The 24,032-nt window shown below is 35.1% G+C and overlaps 1 protein-coding gene across 1 annotated transcript in view; it reads right to left on the bottom strand.

Annotated features, from left to right (window-relative positions):
* Positions 1-4,842: 4,842 nt before the first annotated feature.
* GRXCR1 (glutaredoxin and cysteine rich domain containing 1) overlaps positions 4,843-24,032 on the bottom strand; it is a gene marked incomplete at both ends in the record, with an annotated part of 122,796 nt that continues 103,606 nt past the window's right edge. The window contains 2 exons of the mRNA XM_081303482.1: positions 4,843-5,022; positions 14,202-14,267. Of these exons, the coding sequence (XP_081159608.1) occupies positions 4,843-5,022; positions 14,202-14,267 (246 nt within the window). The remainder of the gene's footprint in view (positions 5,023-14,201; positions 14,268-24,032) is intronic.

The following is a 24,032-nucleotide window of genomic DNA, read 5'->3' as shown; positions in this document are numbered from 1 at the left end:
GGCAAATATGTATCCCAAGATTCAGGTTAGTTTCTTCCCAAATCTGGTGGCCTTATAATTGTTTACAGTTATATGTATAATTGATAACTATGTAACATACTAATTTTAATTAAATGAAATAATTTATTATAACTAAATATTGCAAAAACTGGTTAAATACAATTAACATAAAGAATGCTGTTTATTCTGTGAAACCTAAGATTAATGCCTCAGGAATGACTTTATAAAGTCAAGTACTAAGAAAAATGTACTGCTAAAATTAATTGTGGATGAGGAAACTAGAAAAGTTCAGAAGAAATGATCACAAAAATCTAAAACAGTATTACATTCAGATTGCTTGGTAAAGAGCCTTTTAATTTTCACTCCATTTTGAAGAAAGCCAGGTTGGCTTCTTTATTATGTGTGAGGTTTGTTTATGAAAGACCAGACAAAACTCTAATCAATAATCCAATAATTTAGCTTTAAAAAAAACTTGGAATGACAAAAATACTGAAAATAAAAATGTAGCTAAATATATTAGGTCATTTTTAAAGATTCCTCCATTAATCTTTTCTTTAAATTAATGGACCAAGTCCAGTCCTGATCTCATTACTGTGTATCCTTTGCCAACAACCAGCATCACCTGACTTCTGAGATCAGGGAGAGGAATGCATGAGGTTGGTTTTTTTTATTTATTATTTATTTATTTATTTTTTGGCGCGGGGGGGGGGGGGGGTGTGGTGTTACCAGGGATTGAACTGTGGGGCACTCAGCCACTGAGCCATATCCCCAGCCCTATTTTTGTATTTTATTTAGAGACAGGGTCTCACTAAGTTGTTTAGCACCTTACCTTTGCTGAGACTGGCTTTAAACTCTCCATCAGCTGAGATTGCAGGCGTGTGCCATTGCGCCCAACAGGAATGTGTGAGGTTTTAAGAGTTGCTGGGAGGTATGATGGGGTTTAAAAGTCAGGGACACAGGACAGACTTTCTTTTCATTCCAACTCTTTTGCTTTTCAAGTGTTCTTCTTTGAGCCAGTTTGTTGTTTGCTCCACTGATTTTTCACTTTGTACAAGAAATAAAGGCAGCTTACGTGGACTCTGCGGAAACAGCAAATTAATATAGAAATCAGAAGGTGTTATATGAATGTTAGTTCATTCCCTTCTCTGGCCAATAAAAAAATACATTGCTAATGCATAATTTTTTTTATTTATGAAATATTTCTATGCCTCTTCATTGTCCTTGTTTTAAGTACTTCTTTGTATATTTTAATTAATCCTGAACACTGACAATAAAGGGCAAATATAGCAGGTATAATTTTCTCCTATTTATTTGTTGTAAAACTGAAACAGATGGATGTGAATTGTCTAAATCAAGTTCTCTCAGAAAGGTACATAAATTTATGTTTAAACATCACCTACTTTAAGTTCATCCTGATCCTATTACTTTTTTAACTCTTGAAATTCTACCCCATGTCTTGACATTTTTTAGTTAGTCTTTCATAATATTCTCTTTAGAAGTCTATAATAATCAGCAGAAAACATCACATTTAACACCTATGCCAATACGTGCCAAAAAATAATAAGATGTAAAAAAGGAAATAAATTTCTTAAGAGCACAACTGAGAGTCAGTTAGCTTTGTCCTCAGAGTCTATAGTTCAAGACAGCACCTGAAAATTAGATGCCCTCATGCTCTCCCATTTCTCCATCCTGATGAGACCTAAGACCAGAAGAACACAGAAACTCGGTTGTATTCTCAGACACAGAGTGAGATCCTGAAAATTAAAAAAAAAAAAAAAAATTCTAGATAAGCTCTATTTAGTACTTACTGGAGTCTCACATCATGTTGCAAGAGAGATGAAATCTGTTGATACAAAGCACTTCACTTCTTTTATGATAGAAGAAATCAACTCTCAACTAGCCCCATCTTGTTCCACTTAGTTCTAATTACATTTAATTTCTTCCCCTCCTCCCAACTTGTGGACAATAATTCTACAGATTAATTTCACCTATTCTCTAACTTCACCTAAATTAGTATAGTATGTGTAGTTCACACCCTTCATGTCTGGCTTAGTTTATTCAATGTAATGTTTTTGAGATTCATCCATGTTATTTCCAGGATCAGTATTTTGTTCCTTTTTATTACCAGGTCCCGAGCCTCTGTGTAAACATATCACAAATTTTTTATCAATTGTTCCACTGATGAATTTCTAAGATACTCCTACTTTTTAGCTATTATCAATGTAGCTTCTACAAAATTCTTACACACTGTGAAAATATGTTTCCTTTTTCTAGGGTAAATAACTAGGGGCATCGTTGTTTGGCATCTAATTAGTGTACATTTACTAAAAACTGATCAATGGTTTTCCTACATGGTGTTTCCATTTGGCATTTCCTTTAGCAATGTATGAGAATTCCAGTTGCTTTACATCCACACCAAAACTTGGTATTTGGGGATGTTTTCATTCTATACATTGTAAATATGATGGTAGTCTTATGTCCTACAATCCCATTGTGACTTGACTTTTCATTCCCCTGATGAATAATAATGTCATATTTTTTAAGGATTTGACCATTCATGTCTTCTTTTGTGGATTGTCTGTTGTCTGTCCATTCTCTATTAGATTGTCTTTTTTAATTTTTCAGGATTATCTATATATTCTAGCTTTTAGTTTTGTACAGATATTTACACTGTACATATTTTCTTTTAGCTCTGGTTTCCATTTACATTTTTACATGCCTTTTTATGAGAGTATTTGAATTCAAATTAACCACAGTTATTGTCTTAAAAGTTATTGAATTAATGAGCAGATTGGGGGCTCTCTTCTTTTTGATGCCCTTGTTGTTTGGAACTGTCCATTCAATTCCAAACATTGTGGCAGCTCCAGTCTCTAACCTTTAGATCTTTCTTCAACCCATTTAGATGGTGCTGTGCTCATGAACTATGTTCTGTGCAAACTGGGGAGTGTTTTCAGAGGAAAAGCTGAATTATCGTGGGATTCTTTTTGATTCCCTTTTTTCAGTGCCTGAATCCCCTTCTGTTCCTTTCTGCTCCTAATTGCTTTCCAGGCCTTCAATGGTTGGGTTTATTTTTCATTATTGTTTGGAGTATACACGTGTTATTATCAGGAGACTCAGGCTGCTAGCATCTTCTTTACTATTAGGACCCTGTCACTCTTTGTATTGAATTTCTCATATGTTCACACACTTTTTCTCTGAGCACAGGCTCCACATATGCTATTTCTTCAACTGAAGCACTATCCCTTGCTCTCTAATTAGTTTCCAATTACCCTTATATCAATTGTTCAACAAGGTCTCTTCTAACCATTTTCTAAATCATATTTATTGATCCTCCTGTTCTACATTCCCAAAGCGTGATGTGCTGATATTTATAAGACTCATCTGCTTATATTTATTTGTTGAATACTTACTTCCTAATTAGAATACAAGCTCCATTAAAACAGAAACCTCGGGGCTGGGGCTCCAGCTCAGTGGTAGAATGCTTGCCTAGCACGTGTGAGGCCCTGAGTTCCATCCTCAACACCACATAAAAATAAATAAATAGAATAAAAGTAGGTGAAAAAAATCTTTAAAAAAAAAAGAAACCTTGAGCCTGTCACAGTGGTGCTTTTTATTTATAAAAAATAAATCTTCTGTCAGCTTTCATAGCATCACCAAAAACTCTGATAACATTTGTGATGTACCTTTATGATCATCCACACCAATGGTCTTTCCCCCTAAAGCTATGCATTAATTGTGGCTTTGATTTCACCATGAATTTATAATGTCTAGTGTACAATATCTCTACTTCCTACATCTTTGTTCTGCATAATCACGGTGCCTTTCCTCCGACCAATTAAGGAAAAAAAAATGGTTAATTAACAAGTGACATGTACAAGGAGTCTGTGTGTTTTGTGTACTTCAGAGTTGAATTGAAATGGCCAGGCACAGATTTAGTCATCTTTTTGTTCACACATAGGCATAAAAATTGGTATTAAATGTTTCATGTAACTGCATCCAAGTTTTTCCACTAGAAACTGGGAACTTTTCTGTGTAATGACTTTCTGATTCTAGGTTTCATAACTCAAAGATTGGACCACTGCTTTCACGTGATGTAAGTAGTGTCTGATGACTGGAGTTTGCTTTATTTTGTAGTATCTTTCCTTGTATGTTTTAAGAGCTATTCTGTCGACAGATGATATATTTGTCCTTTGAAAACACAATACAGGGGCTAGGGTTGTGACTCAGTGGCAGAGCGCCTGCATAGGTTCCATCCTCAGCACCACATAAAAACAAATCAACAAATAAATAAAGGTTAATTATTTTTAAAAAAAGAAAGAAAACATAATACAATTTTTAAAAACTGCACATCTAAAGAGATCTCTACTACAAGATTATTCTACTTTAAAAAGTCTAAGCTTAAATATAATTATGAAAATATTCTCCACTCTTCTTTCCTGCTGCTGAAGCATGCCTACAAATGTGTTGTGCATCTAGGGAGTTACACTAACTCATCCCAGACAATAGGGTCACAATAGGCACCATTAGCTACATTGTGTCTTTTCTTTAGAAAATGAAACACATTTAGCAAACCAGATTGGGTATCTTGGAATGGTATTGCATACTCTCTTAATGCCACTTAGAAACTAAGGTCTAGCACAGGTCTTAGCACAAACTAATTATTAAACAAATATTTATTTAACAAATCAACAAATCAATCACAGAAAAAATTCAAAACAAAGGCAACTGTAATATACAAACTTTATTGATTAATCCAAAAACATGGCTTTCTTAAAAAAAAGTATAAATCAAATGATGACTTTCAGTTACTAAAATGAGTCTTTCCCTAGGCAGAAGCTCACACTAAGCAGCACAATTCTTACAACGCTGAAGACCATTCTCGTTGCAAGCTGTACACTTCAGGGCTTTGAAAGAGTCTGTAAAGCAATTTCGAAATACTGACATCTTGCTCCCATGGCACACGGAGCATGGAAGAAAACCGAAGCCTCCACAGGAGCGACACTCATGTGGATGCTGTACTCTCTGTGTAGGGGACAAGGGGACAAGAGAGAATAGAAAGTCTGTTAGCATGAACAACTCAGTTAGCCTTCCCATCTTTCTGTCTTTTGAGAGACTGTAAAGTGACATTGGCACAATATAACATGGCTGTGAATTTGAAATGACCTGTCATTAATATACACAAGCCATGGGGGGAAATTGGCGGAGTCTTCCTTCATTACCCCATTGACAGCACAGACATGGCTTATAAAGGCTGGTAAGTTGTAGATTTAACATATACACCTTCCAGAGTTTCATCCTAGGAATATATTTTTTTTTACACATGATGTAATTGAGGCGCTAGATATTTGCATTAAATGAAACTACTTTTACTTTTCCAACAAATAAAATACTTTAACTTTCCCTTTAGTATTTTTTAACAGCTTTATGTCTTTGTTTATAGAATAGTACCTCTAATAGTGAATTTGGAAAATCAGGAAACTATAAGCTAAAAAGTGGAGGAGCCTCTAACAATGATATCCATCTTTATATTGCCAGTTTGAACAATGCTTTATTCTTTTCAAAGCACTTTAAAGTGCTTTATTATGTAGAATCTTCCCCCAATCCATCTTCCACATATATAGTCATCTTCTTCAATAAAAACATAATTCAAGCATCATTATCCTCATTTCATACTTAAGGAACAAGCTTAGAAATCTTGAGTGCATTTACAAAATGTCCCACAGTAGCAATCAGTGTTTCTATCTCAAGAAAACTTCAAGTATCCTAATAGTAGAATGAAAAACCATTAGGCATCACATTGATGATAATATTTTGAAAATCATTCACATGTATTTCTCTTTGCTTTTCTGAGCACGTAACCTTTGTCAGAGTCCATTAATGGTCTCTGTCAGGTGGGGGACATTAGGAACCATAACAGGGTAAATAGCAAGAGAAAAGAGTGAATGGATGGTCAGTTTCTGACTTGTAAAATGGGAATCTGCATCAATATTTGAAAGCTTGGCTTTGTAAAGAAAATAATTACTAAAACAAGGTTGGCAAATGTAGGAATACATCCAAAGACATACTCAGAGAAACATGCTAAACACACTTGCACATGCACACAGCTTTTCTTTTCTTTAGAGGTTAAAAATCTCATATCTTAAAGTCTCCAAAAATCCATCTTAAAAGGAACCTGTCTACCTGTATTTAACCAAACATTTCTCTAACACATACAACTTTTTCCATGGAAATAAATATAACTCTCTCATAATAAGTAGCTTGGGAAACTTACTTTGAAAACAAACATTAAGGACATGATTGACTTAAAATTTATATATTTCCAGACTATTTTTCAGATGTACATTTTCTGTATGTGGCAAGAATCAGTTACCATTACAGTTTGGCTTAGCTATCATATTAAGATGGCAAAACCCATGAAATAGCTCGTTTTTAACAGCACAGAATTACTTTCTTGGAAAGTAGTGGTTGCCAATCTGAATGACACAAACGAGGAACTTTGTCAAGATTGTAATGATTTAGAGGTCTTCCAACAAGTTGAATTGAGAGAATGTAGCAATTTGGTTATTTTTTTAAATGGTTTTTTGTCATTGCTTGGTATAAGAATTGACACCAAGAAAGGTGCACTGAAGTTATAATTTTTATAATACTAAAAAGTCTTTAGAAAAATACCTGGAGTAAAAGCAAATCTAGCAATAATAAAAAGAACCTATTTTAAAAGCAAATATAAGAGAATTAGTAAGTAATGTTGTTCTTGTCCAATTTTAGAGAGATTATGAGATATCCTTGACATATTTAAAGTTAGAAAGAGAGATTACATTAAAAATGGTTATGACTTCTACAACAAAGGCACCAACTACACAGAACAGATGTGGAGCCTACCTAGAAGTGTAGCAAGGATGTTAAGGCCCCTGAGTCCAGAATCTCATTTATTACTGCTGAATCATAAATAGTGCCCTAGGAAAATAGGTGGTCCAAATTACAAATAAAAATACAGAATGCTAAGTTAAATTTGAATTTCAGAAATAATGTTTGTAAAATTATATATTCTGATGAACATAAACTATAAAATTATTGATCATTTACCTGAGATTTAAATATAAATGGGCATCCTGTATTTTACCTGGCAACCCTGTAGAAGAGAGGATGTCAGGCAAAGGAGAGTTGTTTGTGCAGCAGCTACTTATCAATCAATAAAAATTATTTCAGTATCTTCAAAACCACTCAAGGCATGCTTCAATTTTTTTAATAACCAGTATAGCTGTGTGGATGTACACTAACTGAATATCAACCCTGCTATTTCCCAAGACACATGCAAATGATCAAATTTTTTAATTGCATATGGTTTTCCCACAACCTATATGTGGAATGAAAAGCAAAGAATAGAAAAGCTGAAATGATATGCATTAGGTAGCTTCCTAGGCTCATTCTCTACCTACATCACTCACTATAGACACCAGACTATTGGCAAACAGAATTTAAAATGGTAACTCAAAAAAATTATTATTTTTTTACACCATGGGCCGTCAATATGACTTACAATGCTTACTTTCAAAAACCACAAATACCAAATGTTAAATCCACTAATACCAAGAGTCTACTGTTTCTTAATTATGGTTATTAAGTCATAACAATACCTTTCCTAAAATAAAATTAGCATATCAATACTGAAAGGTCATTTTCATTCTTAAAGGGAATCATAAATATATCAAAGCCATCTTAGAATAGTGTCCTCAAAATTGAAGCAATTCTATGATGCAGTCTGTCCTACTCAAAGGGTTGGTGAGAAGAGTCAGGATTAATTCACATACGATGAATAGAATATCACCTTGCGCATAGTAGGCATTCAACAAGTTTACTCATTATTAGCAAGTGTTTCATTAATAAATCCTTATTTGAAGGGATATTGATTAACTACTAAATTGCTTTTGATTACAACATAACCACAAGCAATTTTTCTATCATTTAGAGTCATTTTATCAAACACATGTTCTATAATTAACCTTCTGATTTAAGGTCTTGCGCCACTATAATGAAGGGTGAGCAAATGTGCTTCAGTCCAGTGCTAATTATGATGTTTAAGGCAGTGCTGGAAAGATCCAGAGACCATTTCCATTCTCCAGAAAACCTGGCTGTTTCAACCATACATGTGGGAGAGAAAAGGGACAGCTTAGCCAGCTCAGGATGAAAGTATGAAAGGTACTCGTATGAAAGTACCTTAAACACGCATTGCCTACACGTATTCTCACACCAACCCCATATGATAGATATTGCCATATTACAAAGAGAGAAACAAAGCCTCTTAATGGGGGAGAAAATTCAGGTCACCACTAGAAGATAAGAACTGGAGTGTTCTCTTCATGAGCAAAATTCATGGGCTTTCTTCTGTAGTGTGCTAATTTTTATTTATTGATTTGCTTGTTCTGCAGTGCTTGGGATCCATCCCAGGGCCTCATGCATGCTAGGCAGGGGCTACTACTACTGAGCTGAGCCATTGGCATAATTATTTTTTGTTTGTTTGTTTGTTTGTTGGCTCAAATGATACATACATGAGGTCCCCAAGTGTAAAATAATTAGAAGAATAAATACTGTGACTAACACAGAATGTGGAGCAAAAGGAGGGTCTTGAGGGCACCCACTATGGCTCTTACTTGCTCTATCAGCCTTCAGGAATCCCATTATTGTTACATCATCCAACACAATCTAAAGCAGTGGTTCTTCTAACAAAAATAAGTAGGTCAGTCATTCCTAGCTACCTCCTTCAAAGAACACTTTTGTAAAACTGAAATTCTCATTCCAATTTAAAGTACTCTCTACAAAGAACTTGCTTAAAATAGATCCTCCTGACTCACCCAAAGTCCAAGACTTCAGTTTTTTCTTTATAGAACAATGTAAAAGAAAAAAAAAGCTAGGAAATTTCCAAAGAATGTGGACAATGTTTCAGGTTAAAAGATGGAGAAATGACTGAGGTTAACAATATAGTCATAACTGTTAGTAACAAAGCAGACTTCCACTTTCAATGAAGAGGTTAACAACAAAAACTTTGACCTTCTAGCAATTCAGGAATCTAAGGCAGCTCTTCAGTGCCCTAGTTGCCAGCAAAATGAGAAACCATGCAGACCTGGTTGAGAACAGACATCGTTGGAGTTCTCAATCCACAGAATGTTCCTCCGCTGAATAGTGGTTTAGATTGAGGCATGTCTCTTTGTAATGAAATTTTAAGGAAAGGGGAGTAAGAAATCATCTTTCCCCTTTTCCTCTTTTTGTTCATGTATTTCTGGTGAAGGGCATTTTTAAAGAACTTATTAGGTGAGATATTTTTACTTATTAATTTATTTCACAAATACTTACCTAGTGTCCACTAGCCAAGAACTACATAGGCATTGGCGTTTACAGCAATGAACTAGAAACTTCCTTGTTCCCCTAAGAGGACCTCTCAGCTCTATCCTTAGATCTTTGAATAGATTCATTCCAGTCATTTAAATTGAAGCTTACAGAAATTTCAGATGTACAGCAAAAGACCCAAGGGACCAGGACTCAAGGGTGGAGTGCATGAATGATTGTCAACTTCGTGGTACAAACTCATATTTGGAGAATACAGAGAGTTGATCCCAGGTCCTCTAATATAGAAATAAGATACCAAAATCAAGAGCCTTTGTGTCATCTTCAAGATCAGGGAATATTAAATATTAATATTAATCAGGTTATAAATATTAAATATAAAATATTAATCAGGTTAAAAAATAAATATTTTTTAACCTCAGATCATCCAATCCTATTCTAGTAGAGTATGAAAGTACCTTAAACACCTACCAAAGAGAAGGTTATTTATTTGTGTCCCTGTGACAACAAACCTCATCATCCAGATTGTCTATAAGTAGATTTATTCATGTAACAAACTATCGACAAGCACACACTTGAGATATAATCATCTCTCTCTGTACATAGATACGACAATTTAATTTAGCAAATGCTTTTTAATTGCCTATTAAAACACCTCACTGCTGGACCACGCTGTTAAAAAGATTAAACAGAATCTTTCCTAATCAACAGTGTTTCCAGCACTCTTAGTTTAAAGTTGGGTGGGAAAGCCACTGCACAAAATGCAGACACGGGAAATTTGTATTTATAATTCTCAATGTTTATACCTGAATATAGGAGCCTAATTCTGTAGCCCAATGGGATGGAGTGCTGTAAATCTGCTTAATAGGTTATCAGTTTTCAGTGAGAAGCAGATGACATCACCTGATTGCCCAAGTGAGAAAGTGGGGCTCTGCTGCCATAGCCTCTGAACTTGCTGAGTCTGCTCCCTAAGAGGGACCATCCTCTGCAGGGGGGCTCAGGACAGTCTTTGACAGCTCCAATGCCTTGTCACACAGCCTGTGCCATTTCTGGCATCTCGCTGTATAGCTGGGAATCAGGTTATAAATATTAAATATAAAATATTTATATTTTATATAAATATTTTATATTTAATTAAAATTTTATATTTTATATTTAATTAAAATTTAAAACTCTGTTTTTAATGAACAACAAATAACTGGTCACCAACCCCCTGGGGGGAATCAGACTAGGTAACCATTTTAAGCTTTTTAAGAAATTAAGGGCAGAAAATGGATACAATGTTGGCAAGCTCAGCAGAGATGACAGTAAAGCTTTTGTTCATATTTTCAAAAATAAAGAAAGAAAGCCAGGCAAAAGCTTACTCAGAGCTGCTTTGCCATCTAAGATCTTGAATTGAGTGTCTGCCAGAATCAGTGGTATGCTAATACATCTCTGAGCTCCCTGGGTTCTCTCTGCATGTCTTGGTTGTCATTTGGAGGAATCCTTAGATACCTTTGGCTTCTAATCTATAGTCTTTTTATTAATATAAACAAATTACATAAACATATAAATTAATAAATTCTACTAAAATACTCTTTTCATCCAAGCATTTTCCTATATAAAATAATAATTTTGATTTTCATCTCTTAACTGCTTACCTCATTCAAAATCCTTCAATGAAACTGGAATCATTAATTTATTCACTCAACAAATGTTTGAGTGCCCATTATATGCCAATCCATGTTCTAAGCACCAGCAGGAAAGGAAAGAATAAGAAAGATAAGAGTCTGTATCCACTGGAGCTCATATTCTATTAGAAGGATGACTTACAAACTGTCACCTTAGGAGCAGAACCCCATTGCTACAAACAGCTGTATGAAACTTGGTCTTCATATTTACGACCTTCTGTTCCACATGCATCTGTGCCATTTGGCCAGTTTCTCACCTGGGAGGATGCTGCCAACCTTTATCAACAAGTTTTATCCACTCAGCTTCCCAGAGAAACTTTCATTGTTTTCCAAAGTATTTTAAGCTGAGAGAGAGAGAGAATGGTACTATTGATCCAGCATGGTGGTGTTAAATTGCAGAATTCAAGAATTATGGACTCAAAAGAAGAAAAATAAAGGATATCTAAGTTAGTTATCAAGACCCTAAAAAAATCGCTATTAAACAATGGAAATAAAAACAGTATTATATTGGTGTAATAAGAAACAAATCAATTGAATTGACTAGAAAGCTCAAAGACCCAAGTACATGAGGAGATTCATTATAATGTAAAGTGGGCACAACAAAGCAATAAAGAAATAATAGATTATTCAGTAAATGGTGTTAGGAAGCTAGTTCACCATAATTAAAAAATAGAAGTAGAATATAAATTAAAGAATTAGATATAAAAAAAACAGTACAAAGCTAATAAAAGAAAATAAAGGATAATATCTTTGGAATTCTCAGATGAAGAACTAAATTAAAGTTCAGAGGCAAAAAACATAAGGAAAAATGGTAGATTTTATTATCTTATTAGAGGATTTCTTTTGGATAAAGTACACATGAAAGAAACTTAAAAGGGGAAGGATATTATGTCAATGACTAAAACAACTAGAATTAATATCTAGATTAGAAAAGAATCTTCTGAAAAATCAAATCTCCCAAAAAAGATAATTCTGTGATTTTAATTGGAAAAGTATAAAAATACAGAATTTACATAAGAAAAAAAATGTAAAAATCTGACAAACATACAATGAGATGCCCAAACTCAATAGTAATCAGCAATGCATAATTTAAAACAATAAGGTTATATAGTTCTATAGCTTCTACTCTAGAAAATTTTTAGAAAATGGTAATATGAAATATTTCCAGGAATATAGAAACACAAGAAATCTCTTTCTTTATAGGAGGAAATATTGACTGATGCAACCATTCCAAAAAGCCATCTGGCACCATCTAGAATTAGGCACACACACAAGCAAGGCTCCAGCCATTTCTACTCCTGGGAAACCCATAAAGGAACACATTCACTGTTGTTTCTTGCAGTGCTGTTTGTTTGAAGGAGGGAATGAGAGGACTCCTGGGTGTTCATCAGTGGAAAAGTGGGAATATAGATAAAAATATGTGGGCACTGTGGAGCTACACTGTCTAAAACAAGAACTAGGTAGGTGTGAATTTAAATTTAGATTTAGATCAAATCAAATTAAATTAAAATCCAGTTCCTCTGTTATACTAGCCATAGCTCAATAGCCATTAGCAGCTAGAGATTACTATTTTGGACACTAAAAATAAAAGATATTCATATCATCAAAGAAACTCTATTGTTTATGGCTGCTATGGAGAAGCATGCAGCAGTTAAAATGAGTAGATTAAAGGCTCACATAGCAATGTAGATGGTTGTGAAAAGCATAGGTACCTAGTGAGAATATTTTAAAACCAAATTAGGTATATTATGTAACACCATTTATATAAATTTAAAGTATGCAGAGATAATAATAGTACAAAATAACCAAGTTAAATGATTGGATACACACTAAATTAATGGTGTCATAGGATTGGAGTTGCATATGGGGACAAATGGAATGGATTTATTTAATCCATATTAATGATTTATTTAATCCATATAAATGATCAAGAGGTACACACCCTCATCTAATAATAAAGGAACCAAGATTCTGCGAGATGAAAAAATATGCCCAAAGTCACATAGCTATCAGTGGAGCTGAGGTTAGAGTTAATATCCTCTGATTTGCAAGACATACTACTTCACAAGTTATAAATTGTACAAACCAAGGGAATTTAAACCACTCTTACACAAGGTCAGCTTTCTGCAAATACCCTATGGTTTTTTAATTTACTAATCAGATCATGGTACGTTGCCTTCCTATATCCAGGGACCTTCCTCCCAGATATTTTCTCTCTAACTATCATCTTTATTGAAGCATAGTATCTAAATGCAATGCTATTGTATTATGACATAAATTAATACAAAACTTTTCTGAGTTATTGCTCTATGCAACCAATTCTTTGACAGGGCACAATTATGTCCCTTAGCAACATGCCTATAAATAGTAGATACTCAGAATGTTTGTTGAATGAATGAATACAGTGTGTTTTCCTTCTAGGGAAGATCACAATATAAATACTTGTTTTGACTGAAATGAAAGATTTGGCAAAGCATCAGAAATAAGGATAGCAAAGGATGTTAAGACTAAAAGAGGAGATAATGGCATGCAGATACTGGGTAATCATAGACCAGCCTAGTTCATCCAGGAAAGCAATGTTTCATGTTTGCTGTCCCAGAAAAGGGACATTCATTCTCAAAAGGTCCCAATCTGAATGATAGCAAATGTAATCTTTTTTACATATAGGAAGAAACAGGATAACACAATAATTTATCAGAGAAGTGAAAAGGGTTCCCTGGTTGCATATTAATCTGATGCATTATGTATTTGAATAGTATTTCTCTGATGTTTTCATTAGAAGTATGGGGGGAAAATTAAAATGTGGTTTTGAGAGAAATAACTTTTTCTTTCATCTTTAGAAATGATGAGCTAGTTCATGGGAAAAATAAAAGTTTTAACAAAATTTAAAGTGTGTTTTAACACAAATGCCAAACTTGAAACACCTCATCAATATCTCTGCTACAGAGAATTAGGCTCAAATAAAGCAGACCAAAATTTTCAAGTAATAGTATGAGATTATTCAACCCTAGTACTAAAGTCACTTTAGCTGGAGCAAACCTAATGGCATGTGATATTCAATTAAAATCATCACATGTATCCTGTTACATGTTTGTAACAACATAGGGGGAAATTCAATTAGGAAAACCGAATTACAATCGAATGTGCTTAACATTTTGATTACTAAAAATAAGTTTCTAAAAGCACAATTACCTCAATTTTGGTTAAGAGATCTTGCAGTTCTCCTGATTCATTCATTGACAAAATTTTCTCAGCACCCTATTAACAAGAGAGGGTGGGGGGAAAGAAAATCCATGGTGTTAGTATTTGAGAAAACAAAGTTCTAGCCATGAAAGTTTAACTCACAAAACAATAAACATGATTCTTCTCTTCAGATCTGAGTAAACTTCAAACCAGAAGGCCAAAAAGAAGTTTTTCTTTATTCTCAAATTTTCGCCCCTCTAGTAAGACTTACTATATGCAAAGAGAAAGTTGGCAGCAGGGGTTGATCTCCGGGCAGCTGTAAGTGTCACAAGTCCAGAAATGGCAGGATCCTGCATACCCTTTGGGGTTTTCGAGTAGAAGGAGTCAACTATGCCATCTGGGAAAGGAAGCCTTCGAACAAACTCCCAACCTTGGGTTATCTCTGCCCATGATGGTCCCTGGTCTTCAAGATACCCTGGTGTCTACTCCAAGCAGTCTTGGACATGACCTTCCTTAGACTCATGCATATAAAAATAACAGCTAATAATGAAAAAAATGATAATAACCAATACTAATTATTATTGTGAGTCAGGCACCAAATATCACCTCATTTGATGTAGTAGACTCTATTATTAGTAGAATTTGAGTGTCGGTGAGATATAATAATTCCAAGGTTACCAAAGGAAGACATTTACAGGGAACTTACACACAGCTAGGAACTTGCTCCAGAGCTGCTTTTAATTTCTAAAACTTTGCTATGAAAGTAAAAAAAAAAAGGGGACAATGCATTCACTTTCCAACAAACTCCTCTGTTTCTTTGAACTACTCCAGTTTCTTTCTTTTCCAATGTCCTATATTCTCCCACTCCATTTCCCAATGTACAACCACAGAGCAGGAATTTTATATTGTGTCTGCATTGCTTAGCAGAGTAGGTGTCGAATCCATTCTTTTTTTTTTTTCTTTTTTTTTTTTTATTGGATGTTCACAACATTACAAAACTCATGACAATAATCGAATCCATTCTTAATTAATGAACCAGGAAGGGAGGGATACCATCACACTATAAATATGTTCAGATTCCCATTTTTACTCAGCATGGTGGGAAACACAAAGATCCATTTTAAAATGTAAAGAGGATCTTAGATCTTAAGGAAATTATTATATATTTTTATGTAAACATACAAAAAAGTAACCCACAATGTAGAATGGAAAATAAATGCCAAATAAAAGATGCAGAAATAAAAATGGCACCCAAGGGATAAGGGTTGGGGAGATCTGCTTGTTGAGGGTAGAGAAGGCTTGGCTTGGGCCAGGAAGATTGTGTGAGATTTCTGAGAGTAGGGAATTCTGTAGTGCTACATAGGAGACTCTAGTCCTTGGTTTCATTTAGCTTCAGACTATTTTATATATCTCATGTCATCTTAATCACCATAAGAAATATCAGGTCAATATATTAAACACACTATAAATGAATATACAGGGCTCTAGAGAATATATATAGCTCTTCCAGGCAGATTATATTCTTTCATATGTTGGTAGTCTTAACAGTAATACAAACGTGACAGAGCCAAAATAAGAGCAAAGGTAATGAAACACCATGACAAAGCATCAAGGTCTGAAACTTAGTAATAACTGGTAATATTTTAGTTTTGCTACATTCTACTTCTTTTAAGAATTAGCTAAGCTAAAATGGGGAACTGGCTCTGTGGAATTTGGTACAGGAACTAAGGCAGTAAAAAGAATATATGCCTCATTTTTCGTAAATGAAAGAAAACACACAGGGATGAATTCAAACAAAATGAATGTGCCAGAACTTCCATGTGCCTGTTTCTACGCCCCCTTCTCCATCAAAACACTCTGCCTTTGTTACTATGTAGACTACAGTGACACGCCAAGAAAAGCATTTGCCCTTAAATATATGAAATTTGCTGTTTCAGCAAAATAATTTCAACAGCATTACTAATAAGGAAGTAGATTCCACCTCAAAGGAAAAATGTAAGCTTTGCTCATATCAAGCAATGTATAAAAAGGCACGATGGTCCCTGGTCTTCAACATACCCTGATGTCTACGGGGCATGAAGTACATCAAGTGCTCAAGGCTGGGAAACATTTGCCCAGTAAGAGAAGAGGCAGCTGATAGGAGGAACTCTCCTCTCTCAGTGCTGCTACTTCACATGACCTCTACATCTCTACTGGCCATGTCCTCGGCTCTCTTCCTTGGAACCACTCCTCTGGTCTATGTGCCACATGTGAAGCAGTAACAGTAGGCAAAATCTCCTGTTCCCTACTGGGTCTCATGTCTCTTCTGCCAACTTAACTCCCTATCATTGATGATTCTACATGCAAGATTTCTGGGAATGGTACAAAGAAAATCAGAAGATCCCCTCTCTGATCCTAACAGCAACTCCAGTTAAATGAGGATCTTAGCCTAACTGCAAAAATTATAGATTGCTCTTTTTTCAGTGAACTTTTTTTGCCATTGTGACAAAAAGACCTGACAAGAACAATTTCTTAGAGAAGGAAAAGTTTATTTGAAATTCACTTTTTGAGAGGTTTCACTCTATAGATGGCAGACTCCACTGCTCTGGGGCTGAGATAAGGCAGAACATCATGGTAGAATGGTGTAGCAGAGGAAAGCAGCTCAGGACATGGTACCAGGAAGCAGATAGAGAGAGCTCTGCTGTCCAAGGGCAAAATATAAACTCCAAATACATGTCCCCTGAAACCCACCTATAGCCATACTCTACCTGCCTGCAGTTACCATCCAGTTAGCCACTCTCATAATCTAACAGACAAGACATATTTTTCTTAGAATAGTAGTCTAAATGATGCCTTACATACTATTTCAGATAGACTAGCTGATTTAACAGATAATATTCTTGCTTTTTCATTAACCCATTAAAAAATTTGTCTCCAAATAAATGCTACAATAGTAATGGCTCTTAAATCCCACCAGTACAGGTTTACATCCCTCCTACTGGCTCTAACCAGACTCTTTTTACTTCTCACTACCTCCTGCCATTTATTTATCCCTGTGTTATGGCATACCCCACAGTGCCTGTTAGAGTATCTTCTACTGACTATGGTAAAAACCCAAAACCTCATTTTGGCCCATAAATGCCTTCACTATTGATTGCACCAATCTTTGCAACACTGCCTTTAACATCATCAGTGCCTGATACCCTCAATTTTTCTTCTTCTGACACTCCAAGTCACTCCATGAGATTTTATGCCTTTGTACATGCTTCATCCTTCTTTGCCTGAAATTTTGTCAATCCTTTTCCCCAGTCTCTTGGAAAACTCCTATATGTCCTTCAATTTCAATTTAAAGGTCACCTTCTCAATAAAGAATCCTTTACTATCCCAGCAAAAATCAATCATACCTTCCTCTGTAAGTATTCTCACATCACATTTGCCTCACTGGACAGCAAACCCAGTGGTGATAATAGGAACTATGACTTTCATTCAGTGCACCATAGACAATCTGTAAGTATTTACTACATTAATGTCTTCAACATTTTTTGTAGCAAATATAGCATTAAATTCTAAGCAGTTATGTCTTCTAATGACTACTGATTCAAAAAAGAAAAACAAGTCAGCAAATATATCAAAATGCACTTTTGTGATATGCAAGAGACCGTGATGATGTGATTTCATAATGGAACGACAGATAACTAGAAGGATGAATACTATGTAAATGATGTCCTCTGCCTATCACTTCTCTCAGCTGGACACTTGATGGAAAACAAAGATCAAACCATTGGAGGTTGTACTCTGGTTGCACTCTCTGATGAGGACCAAGAGGCTAGGACTATCTAGTACTAGCTGATAAAGAACCCTTCTGCTGTGTAATCAGGAGAGCAGATGGCAGTTTGGGCATTGAAAGAGCTCAACCAGAAACTAGCATGATGTCTGCCAAAGGATGTGCTCAATAAATGTTTGTTGCAATGTCATTCACACTGGAAATGGGAGATTACATCAACTCTGCCTGGAAATGGGCCATCTGAGCCCTGCTGAAAAAAAAAAAAAAAGAATCTACTTCAGGAATCAGCTCTGGGTCTTCTCTAGTGCATGAACAAACTCCATGGAGTCTCTGGAGTTCTATACCAAACACTTAGACCTGGAAACGGTTCAAAGCAGGAGTATTAATATCCCATCAGTGTCTTTAAAAACACAGTAAAGGCTCCTGTGGATAATCTCATTTTAAAGAGCATGGTTTTCCTATGTCCCTACAGGAAGAATTAACTACAAAATTAACTAAACTCATGGACTTTTTTGATGAAATTATGTAATACAGGCCTTTGGGTGTCAGAAAATTTCTACCAAAGAGAGGAACTATAGTTTCACATAATTAGTGCTGAGCCACTGTTTAGTGTAGTTGTAAAGAATGATTTCCAATGGAGACCAATTCTGATTTTTATAATAAACTATATAATCAAAATAAATTGTCATGGGGATGCACTATTTTCTTCTTTGTTGGAAAAAGAGCCATCCTATTTAAGTTATTATCAAATTATATGAAAGTGGTATCGAGACTGATTTTGTTTTAAATGGTCATGTTGGGCATTGGGCTAAAAGAAATCAGAAGACTATTCTATGTAACAGATTTCATATTTTTTTTCACAGTGACCCTAAATCCTCTTTGCAAAAACGAATTTTAGAATGCAATGGTTAAATTCACATATTTTTTAAAGACCCAGGATTAAATTAAAACTCTTCAAATTACAAGTTAACATGGACAAGCAGTTGGAACACTTTAAGACTCAGTCTCCTCATTTGTAAAATGCTCACGATAATGCTTATAGGGTTGTTGTAATAATTACATGAGATGTTATATAAGGGTCTAAATGATCGTAAGATAGGAATAAATATTAGTCATTTATTTTTAATAATAGTAAATTACCTAAGAATCAATGTCAAGTACATAAATTGAGTCCACAAATATTTCTTATCTACAGACAATCAATAAAGAAAGAATAGTGGAGGCCAAAAAGAGTCTTCCAGTTTCTGGAGATGTTACCATAAATCAAAATAGAATGTAATAAAAAAAGGAGGGGGAATGAATGGAGTACTTGGGCTTAATATGTACTTATTACTCATGCAAGATAGTGAGAAGAAAGACAAATTTGTGATTTATTACAAAGAAAAGATGGCATGAAACCTGAAGATTTTGTAGGTCATAAAAGTTGTCTGGTAAGTTGTAAAATGACTAAGTTTTCTTTAATATGAGATATGTAGGTAGTGTTTATCCAGGGCTCTCTGAAAAGTCAAAAGAGTGAGAAAAGTTAGTGAACAATATTGCTGAAGAAGACTGAGTTGATTGTTTTTCTGGGGCAGTGTAGATATTTTGAGGAAGATTCACATTGTGATAGTAATTGAGAAATATAATTAGATGATCAAAATGTCAATTAAAATTCCATTCATTGGAAGGAGTTCCAACTTGAATGGGCTCTTAGCCCAGATGGGATTTAGGGATGTTTGAACATAGATTGGTTACTAAAGATCCATCACTGCAGCTTATTCCATTCCATGACAATTTGTGTACTATTTTACTATTTTTGTAAAACACCAGTTGACTCCTACAAAGAACTGTCTGCAGTGTACTGAAGTTCATGGTCATGAAATGAAACAGGTATCTATTTCTGAAAGGTGATACAACACTAAAGAGTCTTGGATGGTAAAGAATGATTTCCAATGGAAGCCAATTCTGATTTTTATAATAAACTATATCATCAAAATAAATTGTTTGCTTCTTTATTGAAAATAAGCCATCCTCTTTAAGTTATTATCAAATTATATGAAAGTGGTATCCAGACTAAGATTTTTTAGTCAAACTTTTTTTTTTTTTTAACTTACAGTAATAACCCAAGTTAGCTTCAGGATCCTTGGAGGAAACAGGTGGCATTCCCAATTTTATTAAGAAACATTAAAAGAAAGTCCCACCTTCTTTAATGTGAACAAGGTTATGTAAACCTATAGACTTAGTCCATATGCCCAGGAGCTGTCAGTAACTGGAAGCCCTTGCCACCCGAGGTCTAGGGTTCATGGGAAGATAGGATGTTGCAGAAACTTATAAGAGAGGTATCCACAGAAAAGAGGAACTCAGCAATGGCAGAGGAAATAAATACCCCAGTTCCCCTGCTTTGCCTACTTCATACTTCCTGCTACATTCACCCTCTAACTGGAAGCCAGTCAGAAGTCAAAGGGCAAAGGCACTGGTGTGCAGCAGTCTATAAAGTTTGCCTTCCTGGGGTTCAGAGTAGGCCAGGGGAGGGGATTAAATGGATTTTGGAGGGAAAACAGAAAGTAACCAGCATAACCAGCAATGAATCACTTGCTTTTATTCTATTATGGTCATTCCCCATTTGAATTTATTTGTTACATGTTTTCAAAAGACAGAAACAATGATGGAGATGATGATGATCATGATAATCTTCCCATAATCCTGAGTTGAAGAAAAATAAGTCATTTATGTAAAAATGTATATTGGAAAGGCTGAAGCACTGAGATTAGAATTGTGGGCTCAGCCACATTGAGACAGGGCTCAGTCTCTCTTCTTTATTGGCTCATGAGCTTAGGCAAGTTGCTTAATTCCTCAAAACTTCCATTTTGATTTAAAACACTGAAAGGAAATGTATCAGATAATGATACAAGTGATTGGAAGTAGCTCCCCACCACTTACCTTGTTGCCAGATCCCTAGATGGGGCACCTCACAAAGCAGCATGGAAGAGAAAACTATTTCTAATATGTAGGGGTTTTAAAGTACAAATGAAATGACAGACATTAAACATGTAATATACTTTCAACACATAGAAATCTTAAGTAACAAGAACAATATTGACTTACTCTTGTTGTTTTCAGAATGTTAGTGTTAAGTTATGAACTTTCTATTGAGCCTCATTCTAAAAAAACTTTTGGAAAAATTCACTGTAACCATTTTTTCTTGTTTAAATAAACTACAAAAATCTTTTTTATTGGAACTTTCTTCCTTCTGTTAATAATGAAGAGCTATTATCCCCAGACCATGACCACCATCCCCTCTTCCTGTTAGAATCTGCTCTGCAATGTATTCGAACATAGCATTTGGAGAAGAACTGCACTGTCTAGCATTTGGTGGGGTTAGGTGTAACCAGGAGAGTAAATTCTTGCCAGTGAGAAATGAGCAGATGTAATATATGCATCTTCTAGGCCATACCCTGAAAAGCAAGCTGTTCCTCCTATACTTCCTTTTTCTAACTTTCAACAATCTGGAAAAAGTGTGATAGGGACAAATCATTTTTACTCATGAAAGTAGAGATTGCCCTAGAGGAAGTTGTAATAAAATAATACAATTACTCATAGAGGAGAGGAATCTTTACCCCTGGACCACTTCAAATTCAGGCTTATTTGGAAAATAAATAAATATATATATTTTGTTTGAACCACTAGCCTATGATTCATAGTGATGATAGGTAGCTAAGTAGATGCAGAGACTCATAGACAAATACACATCTGTGTGTGTGCGTATGTGTCTTTGTGTGTATTGGGAGAGACAGAGAGATTCCTATAGCCTAAATGTTTGTATACTATCCTCAAAAAGGAAAAAAAACACTGAAATCCTAACCCTTAATGTGATGTTATTAACAGGAAGAGCCTTTGGGTGGTAATTCAGACTTGAAAGCAGAAGTCACCGTGAATGAGATTAGTGCTCTTAATAAAAGAGGCCCCAAAGAGCTGCTTTGCCCTCCCACCATGCGAGGACACAGGGGGAAGTTGATTATCTGTGAATCAGGAAGTGGACCCTCACCAGACACCAAATCCGTTGGTGCCTTGATTGATCTTCTACTTCCCAGGCTCCGGTTTCCAGCCTCCAGCCTCTAGAACTGTAAGAAATAAATTTCTGTTGTTTATAAGCTACTTGGTTTATGATACGTTGTTATAACAGCCCTCGTGAGCTCAGACATGCTTGTCTGTGTGTACATATATACATACATATTTAGATACAGGTAGAGATACAGAAATAGACATGATAGGCAGAGAGAGAGACACAGGGTGAGTATGACCTTAGAGAATTGAAGTCCCACACAAACTCTTGGATGCAACCCAAAGTTAAACAATTTATTTTATCTACAATGCTTAGGGAAAGAAATAAAACAACGCAGCAATAATGAACTTTTCCAGAAGAAATATTGGTAGATATTTTAGAGCCTTTTCCTCCATTCTTTTAGGACTGACTCTACCTACCAGAACTGTGTCCTGCTTGAAGAAGAAAATCAAGAAAGTAATTATTCTGGGAAGATGAATAAACCCGGGTCTTTAACTCTAGATTGAGAACAAAGCCTGGTACTCCCTTGTCATTGCCCTCTGTCATGGCCTCTATAGCCTCCAAGCCAAGCGAGTTTGGGATTTTCTCGAAGTTACAGGGCTTCTGTAGTTCATCTCTTGGGGACCTTCCATGTTCAGTGGGGAAGACAAGGCCAGAAGGATTTCTTAAAGGTGGAGAAGAGGGAGTTTGAGCAATAGCATGGGAGCAGACCCTCAGGAGAAGTCTAATTGTTTAAGAAGATGTTTTACAAGCATCACTTATTATTCTTAACTGCATCCCCACAAGCTGTCTTTTAAAATCTTCAGTCTTAAAGACAGGAAAACTGAGACACAAAGACATTATATAAGTTCAAGAGTTACAAAATTTTGTCTTCAAGATCCCATAGCTGACAGTTGGCAGATCAGAATGCAAATGTAGATCCATCTAGCTTCCCATTCCCTGCCTTTCTTCATTTAAGTTCACTTTCCTCACTTATAAATATATTTAAAATAATATCTACCTCTAGCATGATATGAATACATGTTAAAGTATAGTCCAATATAGAACATATTAAATGCTTAATAAATAGTATCTGTTACTATTGTTACCACTATTACTATTGCTTTTAGTATTATGATCACACCCTTGCTACTATGATATTGTGAATTTCATCAAATAAACAGTGATGGTAGATGATGCAGAACATGATCTTTAGGTCCTGTCATTTCTTATGCCTCACAGATTCTTTCAGCTTTTCATTTGTGTCACCAGTGAAGTCATAAAGCAGTGAAATCTTATGTTGTTCTGAAATGTGTCTTCTATTTTACTTACCAAAGAACAAATGGATGGAAATACAGGCTATCACTAAAGGACATAGGCAGGTCTGTGTCAGGGCCATCTGGAGAGTAAATATGCAGTCCCTTTGTTTAGAAGTGGGCTAGCAAGAATGGTATTGATATAGTGACCACTGGTATTGCCAGACATCCATTAAGGAAAAGCTTGATCATAGATAAAAGACAATATCCTAAATACTAAAAGATTTTCAAAAAATGAAAACAAACTTGAAGAAGTATAAAATAAAATTGAAGAACATATTCCAAGTTTAAAAATATATGTGTATATATAATCAATAAAAACTAAGTATAACTCAGCAAATAAAACCTGAAGAAGAGATATTAATAAAATAAGGTGTTATAACCAAAGCCACAGCAGAGTAAGAAAATCAAGATAAAGAGAGCTCCAGAAACACTTTAAAAATAAATTAAAATGTGCAAAATATTTGAAAATGTAAAATTAACCAGTTAAGATACTATAAAGTGTCAGAGGAAAAGCCAAGAATTTTATTAGAGTGTATAAAAGAGGCAGCCTCTGAGACCCAAAGCATAAATCCTCACATGAAAACAATGTGGAGCGTTAAAGCTAAAGCATGTATTTAGTAAACTACAAAGGGTACCACCAAGTACCCGCATTCTAGCACTTGACCTTGACTCCTCTCCTTCTTCACCCCAGACTCAATCCATCAGTAAGATCCCCTGCAGTTTATTTTCAATGTGTT

The sequence above is a fragment of the Spermophilus citellus genome (assembly GCF_964194105.1).
Source record: "Spermophilus citellus genome assembly, chromosome: 8".
NCBI classification, from domain to species: domain Eukaryota; kingdom Metazoa; phylum Chordata; class Mammalia; order Rodentia; family Sciuridae; genus Spermophilus; species Spermophilus citellus.
This window is presented reverse-complemented; position numbering and strand designations above follow the sequence as displayed.